The sequence below is a fragment of the Lissotriton vulgaris genome, chromosome 4_1 (genome assembly GCF_964263255.1).
Source record: "Lissotriton vulgaris chromosome 4_1, aLisVul1.2, whole genome shotgun sequence".
NCBI lineage: Eukaryota > Metazoa > Chordata > Amphibia > Caudata > Salamandridae > Lissotriton > Lissotriton vulgaris.
The window spans coordinates 398,259,448-398,277,588 of NC_141691.1; the positions used below are offsets into that span (position 1 = coordinate 398,259,448).

Below are 18,141 nucleotides of genomic sequence, written 5' to 3' on the forward strand. Positions count from 1 at the left end.
AAATTAATAAACAGAATTAAAACAACACTTTGAAATGTTTTCCATATTGAAATGACAAAGTTTCAATAAAAATGACACAATGTAAATTGAATGTTATCATAACAAGTTTCCTTAAATTTCCTTTCTTCTGAGATCGCAGCAACGGACGACGGGTAAGCTAGTATTTCATAAAAGTGGGTTCATTTCTAATTACTATTTGTGACCGAATCATACCTGTCTGGTGTGGGTATCTATCTGCTGCTAGTCATGAGGAGTGAGTTTAGTACAGAACTGTACTTCAATTTCCACAGTATTGCAAAGCTTGCCCAGGAGCAAACACCTGCCCGAGCACAGATGTGACGACCTCCTTAATCACTCGTTAGTTAGAGAGCAAAAGTTATCGCGTAAACAGCCTTCTAATGATGTAACTTTATGCTGCTACTGTTGTTAGGGACGCGTGCTCCCATGGGAAAAGCACGCCCTGAAATTAGGTGCTCTTTCTGGGGTTGATAGCGTGTAACTCAAATGGGTTCCTTGTGTACTTAATTCTCAGTCTGGTGGCAGTGACGAACAAGTTACTTACCTTCGGTAACGATATATCTGTAAGAAACATTAGTTAGTGTTAGATTCCTTACCTTAGAATATCCCCAGGCGTCAGTCTGGATCCGGAAACCTTTGCGTAGCAGTACCCCTGCGCGTCGGTAGGCGTCGTCTGCAGGCGTCCCCTGCGGCTCCGCGTCCGTCGTCGGCGTCGTGCGCCGTGATGACGTCGCTGGAGTATATAGACGCCGCCTCCGCGCGCTGACGTCAGTTCTTTGCACACAGCTTTTCCGCGCCAGGAGACGCAGAGCCATGAGAGAACCAACACTGGTGCCATGTAAAACTAGGGCCCTGAAAGGGATGTCCCTAACCCTAGGTATCAGTTCGCAGAACGGGGAGGATGGGTGGGTTCGGTAAGGAATCTAACACTAACTAATGTTTCTTACAGATATATCGTTACCGAAGGTAAGTAACTTGTTCATCTGAAAGAAGCACGTTAGTGTTAGATTCCTTACCTTAGAATACATACCCCAGCAATACCAACCCCGGTGGTGGGTCTGCGAACCAATACAATACTACACCAGAAAGTCCTGGAGGACAGAACGGCCAAAGAAGCCATCCCTCCGGACTTGACTGTCCAGGCAGTAGTGCCTCGCAAAGGTGTGCAGCGAGGCCCACGTAGCCGCTTGGCAAATGTCCTGCAAGGGGACTCCCCGGCCCAGGGCAGTAGTAGCCGCCGTGGCCCGAGTGGAATGGGCCCTCAGCCCAACAGGAGGCTCCTTCCGAGCCAAAGAGTAGCACGCTTTGATGCAGAGAACGACCCATCGAGAGATGGTTCGTTTACAGACCGCCCGTCCCTTCTTCGCACCCACGTAGCCCACAAACAGTTGGTCATCCACCCGGAACTGGCGTGTGCGATCCATGTAAAATGAAAGCGCACGTTTTGGGTCCAGACGATGGAGCCGCTCTTCATCCTTTGAAGGATGCGGAGGCGGGAAGAAGGAAGGGAGGGTGATGGACTGCCCGATGTGAAAGGCCGAAACAACCTTGGGCAGGAAAGAAGGTCTAGTCCTCAGAACCACCTTGTCAGGATGAATGGACAGGAAAGGAGGTTGGACAGAAAGAGCCTGGAGCTCACTCACTCTCCTGGCAGAGGTGATGGCAACCAGGAAAGCCGTCTTTAAAGTCAGGAGACGGAGAGGACAAGAATGAAGGGGCTCAAAGGGAGCACACATCAGAAAGGTTAGAACCAGGTTCAAATCCCACTGGGGCATCACAAACGGAACAGGTGGAAACATGTGAGTGATGCCCTTCAAAAATCGAGTTACAATCGGGGATTTGAACAAAGAAGGCTGATCAGGAAGCCTCAAAAAGGCTGAAAGGGCAGAAAGGTAGCCCTTGATAGTGCCCAGAGCAGAGCCCTGCTGGGCAAGAGAAAGAAGAAACAGAAGAACCTCCGAAAGAGGGGCAGAAAGAGGATCCACAGCCTTTGCTGTGCACCATGCCACAAATCTGTTCCACCGACAGGCGTATACCGACTTAGTGGAGGGACGCCTGGCTGCCAGAATAACATCACAGACTTCAGGAGGCAAGTCAAATGGCCTCAACTGCCGCCGCTCAATCTCCAAGCATGGAGGTGGAGACTGGACAGGTTCGGGTGGAGGACCGTCCCCTGCTGCTGCGACAGAAGGTCCTCCTGAAGGGGCAGGCGGATCGGGGGACCGACTGACATGCTGAGTAGCTCGGGATACCAGTACCTTCGAGCCCAGTCCGGAGCCACAAGGATAACTTGGGCCCGGTCGCGCCTGATCTTCTTCAGCACTCTGGGCAGAAGTGGTATAGGCGGAAAGGCGTATAACAGACCGCAACTCCACTCGCGTCGAAAGGCGTCGCCGTGCGAGTGCCGTCTTGGAAACTCCAACGCGCAGAACTGATGACATTGCGCGTTCTCGTCTGTGGCGAATAAATCTAACCAAGGCTCTCCCCATTGCAGAAAGATGCCTTGCGCCACGTCCGAGTTCAGACGCCATTCGTGATCCATCGAGCACCGACGGCTGAGTTCGTCCGCCCTGGCGTTCAGGGAACCTGCCAGGTGTTGAACCGTCAGAGTCACGCCCTGACGTTCCAGCCATTGCCAGAGGCGCAGAGCCTCCTGGCAAAGGGTCCACGACCCCACTCCGCCCTGTTTGTTGCAGTACCACATGGCGGTGGTGTTGTCGGTGAACACCTGCACTACACTCCCGTTGACAAAGGGGAGGAATGCCTTCAGTGCCAGACGAATCGCCCGCAGCTCCAACAGGTTGATATGGAGCCGGGACTCCGCCGGAGACCAGATGCCTCTGATCTCTGCCTCTCCCAAGTGGCCACCCCAGCCCTGGAGGGACGCGTCCGTCACGACAACGTGCTCCGGTTGGGGAAGGGAGAGGGATCTGCCTCTGACCCAATCGCGGTCCGCAAGCCACCACTGCAGTTGTCTCGCAGTGCCCTCCGAGATCAAGACGTGGTCGGACAAGTTGCCCTGATGCTGGGCCCACTGAAACTTCAGGTCCCACTGCAGAGCCCGCATCCGCCACCGGGCGTGATGCACCAGAAGGATGCAGGAAGCCATCAGTCCCAGCAGCCGCAGCGTCAACCTGACCGAAACCCGGGATAGCGGCTGAAAGATGAGAATCAAAGCCTGAATATCCCGAACCCGCCGTTCCGGAGGATAAACCCGAAACTGCGCCGAGTCCAGAACCGCTCCGATGAAAAGGAGCTTCTGAGAGGGACACAGGTGTGATTTCGGCACATTGATGGAGAACCCCAGGTCGTGCAAGAGGTCTGCCGTCATCTGAAGGTGGTGGACGACTGTCTGGGGCGAGCCCGCCTTCAACAACCAGTCGTCTAGGTAGGGGAAGACTGAAACCCCCAACCTGCGCAGATGGGCTGCGACCACCGCCATCACCTTTGTGAACACCCGTGGGGCGCTGGTAAGGCCGAAGGGAAGCACGATAAACTGAAAGTGCTCCTGGCCTACCGTGAACCGCAGGTAACGCCGGTGGGCCGGCAGGACGGGGATGTGAAAATAGGCATCCTGCAAGTCCAACGCTACCATCCAGTCTTGTGGGTCTAGAGCAGCCAAGACCTGAGCTAACGTCAACATCTTGAACTTCTCCTTCCGGAGGAAGCCGTTGACGTTCCTTAGATCCAAGATAGGACGTAGGCCCCCCTTGTCCTTCTTGGGTACCAGAAAGTAGTGGGAATAACAACCACGCCCTACTTCTGGCCCAGGAACGCGCTCGATGGCCCCCTTGGCCAAGAGGGCCGTAACTTCCTCCTGCAGAAGTGTCAAGTGGTCCCCCGACACGGTGGTTCTGCGGTGGCATGGCTGGAGGAGTGGTCTCGAAGGGGAGGGAGTAGCCCCTTCGGACGATTTGCAGCACCCACCTGTCCGAAGTGATCGTGAGCCAGTGAGCGTGGTGATGGCGAACCCTGCCACCCACTGGCGTCACATGGGGCCGAAAGCACGGACTAGGAGGATTTTGAGGCAGATGCTGCGGGGGGAGGTGTGGTCTGACCCCGCCGTTGTCCCCGACCGCCACCACGGCGGTTCCCACGGCCGCCACCGCGTTGAAAGGATTGTTGCGGCGCGTGGCTGGCAGCACGTGTGGGGGCGCCCCTTCCTTGGCCACGAAAGGGACGAAACGAACCCGGTTGCTGACGCTGGGTCGAGAGACCCAAGGACTTGGCCGTGACCCTGGAGTCCTTGAAGCGTTCCAGCGCGTGGTCCGCCTTGTCACCGAACAGGTGACAGCCATCGAACGGCATGTCCATCAATGTATTCTGGACATCTGCCGAAAAGTTGGCGGATCTCAGCCAGGCGTGGCGACGAATCGCCACCGTCGTTGACATAGCTCTGCCCAGCGAGTCGGTCGTATCAAGACCACACCGTATCGAATATTTCGCTGCATCTCGGCCCTGGGCCACAGCCTGACCGAGTTTTGCCCGTACCTCCATGGGGCATTCCGGCAGCAGTTCCGCGACCGTATCCCACACAGAGTGGGTGTAGCGGCCCAAGAGGCAAGCGGTGTTGCAAGACCGCAGGCCCAAACTAATGGACGAGAAGACCTTCTTGCCAAACTGGTCATACCTCTGGGATTCCCGGTCGGGCGGGGCCGACGGGAATGCGGACTGGGAGGTCGAGGCCTGGATCACCAGACTCTCAGGAGTGGGGTGGGTAGACAGGAACTTGGGGTCGTCCGGACAAGGACGGTGGCGCCTGGCCACGTTCCGATCAACAGGCGCACCTGAAGCGGGCCTGGACCACGTGCCCAACAGAACGTCTGACAAGGCTTCATTAAACGGCAGCAGTGGCTCCTGTGGGCATGACTGCGGTTTGAAGACCTCAGTGAGGATGTTAGGCCTCACGGCCGCGACGGGGAGCTCAAGGTGTAAGGCCTTGGCAGCCCTCATCAGCACCACAGAATATGCAGCTCCCTCCACCGATGCCACGGAAGGAGGAGAGATCAAACTAGGGTTAGGAGAGTCGTCCAGACCACTGGCATCACCCAAGTCACCTGTCCAGTCCGGGTCATACTGGCACTCGCGTGACAGAGGGTCCTCGGACCCCTCCCAACCTTCACCGAACTCTTCATCTTCTCCGTATTCGGAGTCAACGATGTAGACCGGCTCCTCGGGGTTCATGGGCCCCATCGGCGCCGAGCCCGGCGTCGAGCGACGCCGGTCCGACTCCGCGTCCGGCGTCGGGGAAGGTAAGGGGACGGCGCCGCCCGGAGCCGGCGCCGGAGCCCCGCTGCCGGCCGGAGCCGGCACCGGAGAACCGGCGCTGCGCGGGGACGGCGTCGGGGGTAACCCCGATGGTAACGGCGCCGGAGAGGCCGGAAGACCAGCCGGCGCCGATCCCGAAGGCCCTTGCGGCGCCGGGGTCGGAGCCGTCGGCGGCACCGGGGCCGGAGCACCCGACGGCGCCGAGGCAGGGACACCCGAACCGCTAGGGCCCCCAGACGGTGGCACTGGGCCCGAAGGCGCCGTAGGCCCCGTCGGAGAACCGAGCGCCCTCATGGCCATGAGGAACGCATCGATCTCCTCAGGCGCCGCGCCGTGCCCAGGGACCGGAGGGTATGAGGCAGGCCGCGCCGGCGACTCTCGCGGAGCCGCGGGGTTGGGGTCACCCGAGCCCCCGGCCGCATCGCGCGAGCGTCGGGGGGAGTCGGGGGTACGATGACGACGCCCCGACTTCTTGTGCTTCTTACCTGATGAGCCCGACGAGTGGTGTCGACTTCCGGAGCGCTCGGCGCGGCTCCGCGACCGCTCCCTCGAACGCTCTCTCGACCTCCGGCCGGACCGGGACCGCTCCCGGTCCCGACGTGGGGCCGACACCCGGAGCTCCAGTAGCTTGCGGGACCGCTCCCGCCTAGCCTTTGTTGGTGAGGGCCCGGCAGTCGACACAGGAGTCCACGTCGTGGTCGGGGCCCAGACACCGGAGACAGAGGCGGTGATGATCCGTGACCGACATCGTGCGCTCACAGTCATCACAGTGCTTGAACCCAGGCATCCTTAACAGGCACAATAGTGAAATAACAATTCGAAAAACTTGGTCAAAGACCAGAGTACTGCTCTTCAGATCTGCGTCCACTGGCGCGGAAAAAAGAAGAACTGACGTCAGCGCGCGGAGGCGGCGTCTATATACTCCAGCGACGTCATCACGGCGCACGACGCCGACGACGGACGCGGAGCCGCAGGGGACGCCTGCAGACGACGCCTACCGACGCGCAGGGGTACTGCTACGCAAAAGTTTCCGGATCCAGACTGACGCCTGGGGATATTCTAAGGTAAGGAATCTAACACTAACGTGTTTCTTTCAGATACCCCTGGTACAACGAATGAACGTCATTGTCCATTTCCCACGGAGAATTGAGATAAATTGGATTTACATGGTGAATTTTGAGTGAGGGGAGTGAAGACTGAGGTTGGCACTGGGTTGATTGATTACAGTCGAAGACAGTCATGACACAACTACTTTTTTTGTGGCCAGTGTACACTGTGTGTACGATGGTGCTTCGTGGATCTGTCTTTAAAATTTAAATTTTATGTGCAATAAGTTATCTGTTTTACTATAGGACTTCGCTGATACACTGCCCCCACTCCCTACACTGCCAGGATGAACAATCTCTCAATGACTTAAACTAGAGTTCTGCAGCTACACACTGATGTCTGCAGTATGTACCTTAGTCGTTTGAGCTTTCTTACTTTGATTACAATCTGTTAAATGCAAGTTACTGTTGCGATGTCTGTAGTAGTTATGTTACCTGCCATTTGTATAGCATGCAACTTCCACTGGTATGGCATTGTAGAGGTCTTGGTAGTGGGCACTGAGGCTTACTATCTACAGTTTAACCTTTAATAAGCATTCTGAAAACTTGGAACAGGTTACCGGAAGCACAGTGTGCCCTCTGGGTGCATGCCATCTTTACTCGTACTCATGCGTGTGTCTGCTTATTGCTATAGGAGAATGGCACCTAGAAATACCAAAACGAAGACGTCGGCTTTAAAACTTCAGGAACGAAGAGGTTTTCTGCCCCCTTCTCTGGGTGGTGATGGCTTGTCTTTGCATTTGCCGTGCTCCTCTTTCTCCACGGGAGAGCAGCATCTGCCCGGCACAAGAGGTTTCAGTGTTGGGATTCTTCAATTTAAGACTTGTGCCGTCCTCCGTGCCCCACAAAGGATAGGAGGTCTGAAGGAACAGCTTTTATGCTCAAACATCGGGTGACAGCGAGTCGAAAACATAGAAGAAATGCATTAACTACAGAAGAAATACAGAAGAAATCCTTAAACAGTCTAAGCGTCCCGCGAGTGATGCGCCAACTACAGAAGAAATCCTAAAGCGTCCCGCAAGTGATGCGCCGAATACGGAAGAAATCCTAAAGCGTCTCAAGAGTGATGCACCAACTACAGAAGAAATCCTAAAGCGTCCCGAGAGTGGTGCGCACAGGGCCAAGTGGCGGCAAAAGTGAAAGCAGCTGGCAGCCAAGTGACGGCAAAAGAGAAAGCAACTGTAGCGTCTCGAGAGTGGGGTGCGCGCGCTTGGGAGAGTAGTCTTCACTTTTCAAGCACTGCACACATGCTTGTAGCGTGCTGCTGCTCGTTCCCACAAGGTGGATGCCGCCACAAGCACGAGTTCTTCTTGAAAAGTGAAGACCGATGGCTAAAGGCCCTCCTAGAGCAGAGCACGTGCGCTGCCTAGGAGAGACCTAAAAACTGAAAAGTTACCCAGCTCATTGGTCAGAACAAAAAGGGACCATACGGGAAATTCCCAGTAAGGCCTTGAGGGTCCTCTTAAAAATGTAGGTATCCCAATGTATACCCAGGAAGAACAGAAGCACCACCATTGTTTATGTTTGGCTCTAGGAGGCTGCCAGCCAAGCAGCAGGCCCTTACAGAAACCAATCCCAGCTCCAGGGGTACTTAATTTTAGCCACAATGTCTCTCAGATTATTGGTTTCCTGGAGCTGGGATTACGCTTATAGGCTCTGGAGTGCATGGACCTTTGTACTTAGGTAGTTGCTAGACAATGCTGACTAATGTGGAAATAAAACTCTGACAAAAAATGTTCACTGTTATGAAGGTTTATTGTTGCAATAATTACCTTTAAAAAATGTTTTATGACTGAACTGCATAATGATTTAAGGGCTTATAACTGAACTGCATAATGATTTAAGGGCTATGTTCAGCTGTTGTCAAATTATATGGCTCCAACCCGATAAAACTAATATCCTCGATTTCTAGGTCTAGCATTCGAGACCTTTTATATATACTTTAGTATATACTTATATGTGTATGTACTTTGTGGGCTCTGGAGATCAGCCGCAGGACTTATCTGCTACCGCGTAGGGACTTTTTTTAATGTTCAACTGCCTGCATTTAACTGCCTTGATAGAAAACAACCAACAGAGGTCAGTAAAATACCAAAATTGCTTTTTGCTGAGGGACTTTCTTTTTTTTTTTCTGGCAACTGCCTCTATTTAACTTTCTTGTTACAAAACGACCAGCAGAGGTCAGTAAAATACCAGACTCACTTTAGCATTCTCTAGATTCCAGTCCATAGAAATTGTCTTCCACGAGCACCCGCAGACAATATTTTTTTCAAATCTTGTGTTTTCAGTGATATGACCACCGAAGGCACTCATTTTATATTAAAAATAAAGCTTTGGACAATGCCATTTTCCGCTGAAAGGCATTATTTCTCTATATGTGTTTCCATACCTGGCGTGTCATGGAGTTTGGTGCTTACTTTCCCTCCATGTTATAGAACAGTAGATGTTTCAGCACCCAGGCTAATGTGCTGCATAGCTAAATACATATAAGGTCCCAAAGGTGAGACAGATTGCATTGCAAATGCTTTTTTATTAATGCACTCCGTGTAGTAGTATTATGCCGGCTGTTAGGCATTAGGAGGTGCTGGTGCTCAAACAGTTACATGTGTATTAAGAATTTGGGTCTAGGCCACCAGTGTATCCTTTCTTTGCGTTTGTCCCTTGGAGGATGTGAGGCTTGTAGAAGGTCACTTTCACCCGCTAGTCTGTAAATATTGGTTAAATTGTGAGTAGTGCTTTGTTTAGTGCATAATAATATACTTATATTTTTTTTAAGTAAAAGCACTGATTGGACAGAGATTTATTAAGTTTTGTTTGTTCCGCTGCTGAGTTTGGCGTCTTTAACCCTCAGCATTCTACCCTGGAGAATTCTTGGATGTCTCTGCTGTGCTACTCTACAATGGGTAGTTCGTTCACAGTCTGGGACTATATAGAACAGGGGTCGCAGGACATCAGAAGTGAAAGGCCACAGTTGCTGCATTTTGAGCCCAGAAACCTTTGACTGCCTTGAGAGCCTTCAGCCTGAATTCCTTACAAAAGGGTAAACAAACACAGCTGGAAAATGAATTTACATTTCTAAAAGCGCATGGATACCCGAGGGTGTCTTGGTGCTAGAATCCTAATAATTGAAAAATCAACCAGATTTGAATTCCACAAGCCGGGACAGCCACAGCTCGTGGTCAATCAAGAAATTACAGATGGAAAAGCCAAAACTGATCATCGTGGCTTGGTTTGGACACCAGGAATTCAAATGCATGTCACTGTAACGCCAAATCAAAGGTGGCTGTCCTCTGCAAAGATTGCATAGCACCTATATATGAGAAATAATGCAAGGATTCACATGCAGTTGTTTGATTTCCCACATACTTTGCAGTGTGGATATGGAAGTTGAAGGCTTCTCCTTGGCGTCCCATGTCAAACGTGGCATACAATGACTAAATCTGTGGAAAAGACCTCAAACCAGAAGAAAGATTCAAACTAATGAATACTTTAGTTTGGAGAAATTGAGTTTCTCACAACTACCAATGAACCCTGGGAGGGAAATGTAACTTTCAAAGTTTTCTGCATGTACTAATGTGTCACTGCATAGAGTTAGAGAGGGTTTTCAGAAAAGAGATCCTGCATTTGGATGGTGTCGCGGGGACAATGAAGTGGTGTAGTTGCCTGTAACATAATACTGGGAGTGCACATGCACTAATGTTCCTATGGAGTATATGTACGTCTGAACATCAATGTTAGTTTGACTATCTGGCATTAGATGATAATTTGAAGTAAACGGTCTACTATTACGGGCACTTGAACACTTACAGTTGGCAGGGGATGCAAAAGCATTACAAATCTTGCATGAAGGGGTATTTTATTCATTTCGTGACAGAGAGCAGGATACACTTCCACTTCGAAAGATAATTTCCAAATGATAGCTTATCGTTAACTGGAGTGTTAGTACAGAAAAAGAATCACTGGAGCGCTTAACATTCTTTAAGGCCTTCAATAATATAGAGGACCAACATGATGGAACTGACATAAGCTGCAGTGAAGGCAGAAAGGAGCGAGTGTCATCGAGTTGAAGTAAGACACTGGAAAGGGAGTGAAAAGGGCACACCAAACTCACCAATGACAATAAACACCATATGGCACTTAGTGTCCCTAAACACAAGGACATTCTGTTCATACTAATAAGTTCATGACTTAAAAGAAGACTCTTGCATATGCCAGATTTTCCGAAGTTTCAAGTGGGGCAATTGTAGAAGAACGTAGAAGGCATCTGGAGGGCTAGAAATGCATGTCACTTCAAGACTGTAACATTCTTTTTTTCTGTAAGAATATTGATACAGGTCCACAAAATAAGCAACGCTTCAAGGCAAGATTAACAGGCCTGAAAAGGAAGAAGCAGTGGCACAGCCAATAGGCCTAGCCTTTGGGACATATTGGGTTTGCCAATGCCTTGACGTGAAGCTGTACAACATTGCCAAGATTCTGTGCAGCATGGCCATAAGAAAAGCGCAGTGACACAGCTGCATCATTTTGTAGCACACGCATGCATGATGACGTTTCTACATTACAAAGCATGCAGGCCTACACAATGCCGTGGGTGCAATTTTCTTTTCCATTTACTTATCCGAGGGAGAGCGCTTGAAAACGTAAGCACTCTCATGGAGTGCTTAAGCAAAAAGAAAAAAAGAATTACCTAACTGTGAGAAGTGGAATGATAGAAGCCAGCCAATCACAGAGAAGGAAAAGAGGGGTAGGGTGCAGGAGAGGGATAAACACAAGAAGGATAAATTGGGATAAGGAAAGCCATTGAGTAAGAAGTAAGCATTTGACAGTGACAATAAAGTCAACCAATCTTATCCAATATGTGAGCTGTAAGCCTCTGTAAATTACTGCAACCTGACAGCTTGCACTATCGCTAAGGTTCGACTTAAAAATGGGAGGAGGACACAACTTTCCAACACTGTCTGAACTTTCAACCCTAGAGCCACCAATTTTGGCACTGGGGTTTTGGTTGAGGCTTAAGCATCAGTGTGCTGCCTTCACCACCGATAACTTTCCTACTTGGTATAAGACGAATGGCCTCACATGAAGCCAGAGATAAACGTTCAAAAGACACAAAGCCACACTGCTAAAATGGTGCTTTCAGCATGGCAAGGATAGTGGAATAAAATGTTTTTTTGATTTATGGTGTATATCATTTTACAGCTCCTACCTTGTTTTGGCTTGAGGTTCATTGCAGTCACTAGGTGCAGACAAAAATGTAACTACATTTGAAGCTATTAATCCACTGCAAAACATCAGCTAATTTGAATAAAACGTGAATCCCTGGCCTTGCCTGCCCTAGGGATTTGGGTGTGCCTGAAAGTGGCTGTTACATTACACACCACAGTTCCGCAGCCATACAAACTGCACCACACAAGTCTCGCGAAGGATTCTTGTGTGAAGCACTACTGATGAGGTTCCACGCCTTCCAGTTTACAGCAGGAATGCACCATCGGGCTCATTGAAACTTTCCATTTGCCAGATTTCTGCGATGCCGCTGATGGCACTTATGGGATCTTTTACGGAACTTAGCAGTGCCTGTAACATAAAATAACTCAACACAAAGCACTGCACTCTGGTGGTAATAGAGACATGTAGCAGATTTTCATACAGTGCTGGAATTGCACAATCCATAACCAGAACATGAGGGTTCAAATGCCAGCTTTCCAATGGCCCTACGCAAATCACTTTACCTTATCATTCGTGGGAATCATATTAGAGAGCAAACTAAAAAGAAATACAGTTCAGGATATGCGCTATATAAAACTTCACATACACATGGTGAAACATACAATATCAGCCATACAGCGCCCATGACAAACTGACATCTCTTGGCTCACCCGTGGCAGTGTTGTAAGGCATTATAGGTGGAAAAAGGTCATGTTTAAAAACTATTATTCTGAACAGGTGTCAAGACAGTGCTCTAATCTAATGTTCTAAAGTGAAACACAGGCGCTTAAGACATAACCTATCTTTCATCTTCGAGAGCCTTTATCCCTTTTTAACACACCGGCATCATTTACACGCCACATATTTGGATGGCACAGTTTGCACTTTGGCACTTACAGCCAAGCCAGACCCCTAGCTCAGCTTTCCGTATGAATTTCCTGGCTTGCCAACTCGACTTTAACTGGTCTTGCACCTTTTATAAGTGGTGCACTTGCCAAAGCTGTGAAATTATCTTTTCACTCCCAACTCCATACGCAAGCTCAGAAATAAGAGCACATTTCTAATCTTGGATAAGGCTCTTTCAGGTGGGTACTCTAACCGCACCTTCCTCACTTTTTGGATTTCATGAGACCTGATGAAATCCAGACACTTTCATGCAATTACGCTTGTGCCTTGGTAATTGGCATCATCAGATTCTGCAGTGACTTCTTTCTGCTCTGAAAGTGACAGCATGGAGCCATATACTGGTGCCAGCCAGAGAGATGACGTCCGTTTCAAATTAAATACTTCTCTGCCGCCCCCCGCCACCAGTGCCAGTAAAAAATCTAAAAGAGTGACAGTGTTAAGAATCTAACATGGAACCTTACTAACACTTAGTAGTTCACTAGACAAAGGGCGAAGGTGAGGAATCGGTGGACAGAAAGAGCGTCCACCAATTCTACCCGTAGGGACCAACAATCCTTTTTCCCCTACAGCATGCTGGCCATTAGATGCTGAAGTGCCACCCAACACAATTGCATCTGCCCGTAATCTGGGCATAAAATTTGACACCCATTTATCCTTCAAACCCCAGGCTGTAGCAGTAGCAGGCATGTGCTTCCAAATCATTAAAGCACTTAGGAAGTTCTTTGATCTTCTCCCTCTTTCGGCAAGGAAAACAGTCGCAGTAGCCTTAATAAATTCTAGGCTGGACTATTGCAATGGACTTTGGGCCCGATGTAGGTAGGGCTTTACCGATCGGTATCGGCCGAAAATACCGATTTTTGGCCCTTACCGATCGGTAAACAGCCATCGAGATGTAGGGAACCAAAAACAGAACGAATCGGATAGAAAACCGAATCGGAATGTGTACCGAACGTGAAAGGATCCGATACGTACATACCGAAAATCGGATATGTAACGAATCGGAAAAACACCGATTCGGTGACAAAGACCGAATCGGTCCATGTACCGAATCGTTAGTGACACCGAATCGGAAAATCACCGATTCGGTCCCACTACCGATTCGTTAGTGACACCGAATCGGGAATTCACCGATTCGGTCCCACTACCGATTCGTTAGTGACACCGAATCGGGAATTCACCGATTCGGTCCCACTACCGATTCGTTAGTGACACCGAATCGGGAAATCACCGATTCGGTCCATGTACCGATTCGGTAGAAATACCGATTCGGACATGAACCGAATCGGAAAACATGCCGATTCGTATGAATCTCCGATCGGGAAATTCCCCGATTCCAACAGTTGGGGAGATGTAGGGAGGCACAGAAACACCGAAATCGGCTCAAAATCGGTAGAATTCACTCGGTATTTACCATGGATTGCAATCAGGTGGTAACCAACTCCAACCCATATAAACAGTCCCAAAATGCATTGCAACTTGCAGGATGGCAGCTTTCTATGTCATTGCGAGGCGGCTACGGCTACAGCAGGAAGGACAGAGGGAATGGCTAAGAAATGAACAGGTCTACAGACAGAGGATAACCCTGTTCATGCTCACTGAGGCTGAGATCCTACAGAGATACAGGCTGGACTCTGACACCATACTTGAGCTCATCAGGGACCTTAAGCCATACTTGGACCACCACACCCCAAGGGCACACGCCATCCCTGCGCACGTCCAGGTGCTATGCAGCCTACACCTGGTAGCGTCTGGCAGCTATCAAAGTGGAGTAGCAGCAGCAGGAGGGGTGAGCCAGAGCAGCCTGTCAAGGTTCTTCCACATATTCCTTGACGCCATGATAGACAGGATGGACCAATACATCTCATTCCCTGCAACCCACGCAGAACTGCTACAAACCAAAGCGGACTTCTACCAGATGGCACACTTTCCCCAAGTCATCGGTTGCATAGATGGCACGCATATTCCGATTTGCCCACCAGCGGACACCGAATACATATACCGCAATCGGAAATCGACACACACCATCAACGTGCAGGTGATCTGCAATGCCAAGTGCACCATCACAGACCTGGTAGCAAAATTTCCAGGGAGTACCCATGACTCCTATATATTCCAACAGAGCGGCATATATGCACGGCTGATGGCTGGCGATTTTGGAGAAGGATACCTCCTAGGTGAGCCACATCATCAGACCCCCATAACACATGGTAGGTAGGTGTAATACATGTATGCATGTGTCTAATGTGACCCCTTTCTCTTCCAGGCGACAGTGCATATGCCCTCCGCTCATTCATACTCACCCCCTACCTCAACCCCTCCACACCCAGCCAAAGGAGGTATAACCGGGCCCACATACGCACCAGGAATGTTGTGGAACGGACCTTTGGCATCTGGAAAAGTAGATTCAGATGCCTGCACAAGAGTGGAGGTGCAAGGCAGTATACCCCCATCACCTGCTGCAAGATCATAGCTGTATGTGCAATGTTACACAACCTTGCGGTCAAGAAGGGCACTGAGGTGGAGTTGTCTGACTACGAGGACTATGACGACGACGAAGCTGTGCCACTGACACAGCCAGCTGGGGTGTGTACGCCATGTGATGGCAGATACAGACGTGAGGAGATCACTGAGAACTATTTCTGACTGAGTACAGATGCAAAGACAGCTAAATGTTGCTTGGAAAATAAAATTTTTAATAGTGATGCACCACAGTTACATCACTGAAGTGCATTAAAAAATGGAGTCTGTCAAAACAAATAAAGTCCAGGGTCCTGGTATGATCATCCCCCCTTGCCAGCCTATTTTTTGGCCCGCTTTCCAGACCCACTGGGGTGTCCCCCGGCCCCCTCCGAATGGCCTGCAGCATCAGCGGATCGCCTGGTGCTCCTCCTTGGCTCTGATGCAGCGCTGGCCGGGCTGCTGCGGCTGCTGCTGTCTCCAGCATCACCCAGGTCCAGGGCAGGATTGGAGGCGGCGTTTGAAATTAACATGGCCTCCATGGCCGTGGTGATTCTGGCCATCCCCCTGGTCAGCTCAGCCGTTTGCTGACTCTGCACCGACTCCTGATTTGCGCTTCGGATGCACAGCTGGGCGGTCGCCGATGCAAGGCGGGCCATGGCCCGGTTGAGCACCCGGGCATCCCTCCTGCGCGCAACCTCATGCTCCTCCTGCCTGGCAGAGGAGTGGGTGATGGCAGTGGTCAGCCTGCCCAACCCTGCTGCCACCTCCTTGTTGCTGTCCACAACAGCCTGGAACCCCTTCACCAACTCCCCCATCTGCAGGTTGTGCTGCAGGAGCTGGCGTTGGCAGGCCATGGTGGATCTGGCCTGTTGGCGCTGGATTTTGACCATCTGGCCCTCCAGGCCCAGGAACACACTGCCCTCCCGTGCTGGTGCAGCAGTGGTGGTGGTGGTGGTGGTGGCACGGCGTCTGGCACTGCTGCCTCCGGCCTGCTGAGTGGGCTGGGGTGCCACTGGTGGTGGTGTGGTGCTGGCCGGTCCCGGTGCCCCTGCTCCCAGGACAGGTAGGACGGGTGGCAAGGCCACGGTTGTGGCAGGAGCTGTTGTCGGCGGAATGGTCTGCCTTGTTGGGGAGTTGCATGGTGAAAATTGCAAGGGGGGTGAGCTGGGCAGTACTGGGGAGTGCACTGCCTGGAAATCAATCACCAGGACTCCCTCCATTCCAAGCCCTGTGGTGTCTCCTTCCTCATCCTCATCCTCCTCCTCCTGGCCAGGCTGGCTGGTGCTGGGCCCTGCCACTGCAGTAGTAGATGTCGAGGCTCCCTCTGCTGCCACAGTGGTGCTGCCTGATGGTGCCCCTAGGTACAAAGAAGCATTTGTAAACTGAGTGCCGATGTATTACAGGCAGTACAATTATGGCATTCCACATGTCCTTGCATCTCCTTACACCGTGTCACACTGTTTCCTGTCTTGTGATTCTGCACTGACATATCTGGCTAACTTCTGCTGACTACATGTACCATGATGCTTGTCTCTTGTATGTTGGTGGCAGTACAGTGCTGGTGTTTGCCTATGCATTGTGTCTAATGGGGAGGTGTCTGGTAGGGTGTGTCATGATGCGCATGCTTCTTACCTGTAGCTGTGGCCATCGCAGTGCTGTCCAGGGTCCCGATCCCTACGATGCTCGCCCTCTCGATGGTGCTGGAGACAATTTCCTCCAGCTCGGTGAGGGGTGGCGCCGGGTTCTGGCCTCCTCCGGTGTGTCCAGCCTGCCTCTGGATTTCGGCCAGCTTCCTCTTCGTGAGGCTGCGGAGGTCGTAGAACCTTTTCTTTAGTTCCTCAATGGACCTGGGGGTGACTCCAGCAGCATTGACCTTCTGTGCGATGTCGGTCCACAATCTCCTCTTCGTGCTGTCTGGCACGTTGAGGGACAGCCTGCCAAAGAGCTGGCGGTGCACCCTCACCACCTCCTCAACCAGCACCTGCAGTTCTGTGGTGGTGAATTTGGGCTTCCTCTTTTGGGAGGACTTCTGGCTTCCTGCCTGATCTGCCATTCTGCTGTTGTTCAGTCTGCAACCTCCTTCTCCCACTGCTGCTAACTGTGTGTTGGGCTCAGGCAGGCTTTCCAGTAACTTCTAGTAACTTCTTAATTGTCTGCACCTGCCAGGGTTGCCACTCCCTGTTTGGGTGGGGGAGGGGGAGCCACCTCATTGGCTGAATCGCCTATTGCCGAATCGGCTTTTACCGAATCGGTAAAAGCCGAATCGGTAAAATCCGATTCGGTAAAAGCCGAATCGGTAAAAGCCGAATCGGTTCATGCAATGCATTCCTATGGGCTTTTTCGCCATGGGTCTATGATTGCCGATTCGGTTTTTACCGAATCGGCTTTTACCGAATCGGTATTCGCCGATTCGGAACTATCCGATTCGATGAGAGCCGATTCGGTGTTTTCCGATTCGTTGTTGGCCAAATCGGTAATTTCCGATTCGGAACGAGCTGAATCGGAACGTACCGATTCTCATTACCGATGCCGACCGATTCGGTTTTCATTCGGTATTTTTTTCCTACATATCGTTTTCCGATTTCAGAATACCGATTCGGCCCGCCTCGGTATTTTGAAATCGGAAAATCGCGTTTACCTACATCGGGCCCTTTATGTTGGAGCAAACAAAATCGTTCTCCACAAATTGCATATGGTCCAAAATGCGGCAGCCCGCCTCGTACTGCGTTTGCCCCGTAGATCGTCAGCCTCAGCAGCCTTAAACACTTTACATTGGCTACCAATAGGGAAGAGAATTCTATTCAAACTTCTCCTGATCACCTTCAGGGCATTCCACCAACGTGGCCTAACCTACCTACGAAAGGGGTTTAAAAGATACTACCCAGCGCGTTGCTTGAGATCCGCAAGCCAGAACTTACTCATTACACCTCATTTTAAACTGGCCACTAAGAGTGGCAAATCCATCTTTGTACTGGGAACTAAGGCCTGGAATAAACTTCCCCTTTCCCTGCGGTCTTTCTCTCAAGAAGCTTCCTTTAGGAAGGCATTGAAAACCTGGATCTTCTCTCTGCCTGGCGCCTTGTGCAGGACCCTAGTGTAATATGTGTGCAGAAATTAGGACATCCTTTTCCAACTCCCCATCTGAGTTGTGTAAGCGCCAAGATACTCCTTGGAGTGG

General features: G+C 50.9%; 2 protein-coding genes across 4 annotated transcripts in view; both read right to left on the reverse strand.

Annotated features, from left to right (window-relative positions):
• The window catches only part of CHM (CHM Rab escort protein), a 980,660-nt gene that overhangs the window by 308,005 nt on the left and 654,514 nt on the right, over positions 1–18,141 (reverse strand). The gene's annotated exons all lie outside the window — the stretch shown is intronic.
• LOC147718799 (uncharacterized) lies at positions 15,097–17,040 on the reverse strand. Its single transcript, XM_086966783.1, has 2 exons — positions 16,596–17,040; positions 15,097–16,320 (listed from the first exon to the last, which is right to left on the reverse strand). Exons 1-2 carry the CDS (start codon positions 17,014–17,016, stop codon positions 15,302–15,304), a joined length of 1,440 nt encoding a protein of 479 aa, XP_086822909.1. The 5' UTR covers positions 17,017–17,040; the 3' UTR covers positions 15,097–15,301.

Coding starts and splice junctions, on each gene's coding strand:
- LOC147718799 (XM_086966783.1), bottom strand. CDS start 17,016: ATGGCAGATCAGGCAGGAAGCCAGAAGTCCTCCCAAAAGAGGAAGCCC. Junction 16,321..16,595: donor TGCGATGGCCACAGCTACAG/GTAAGAAGCATG, acceptor CTTTGTACCTAG/GGGCACCATCAGGCAGCACC.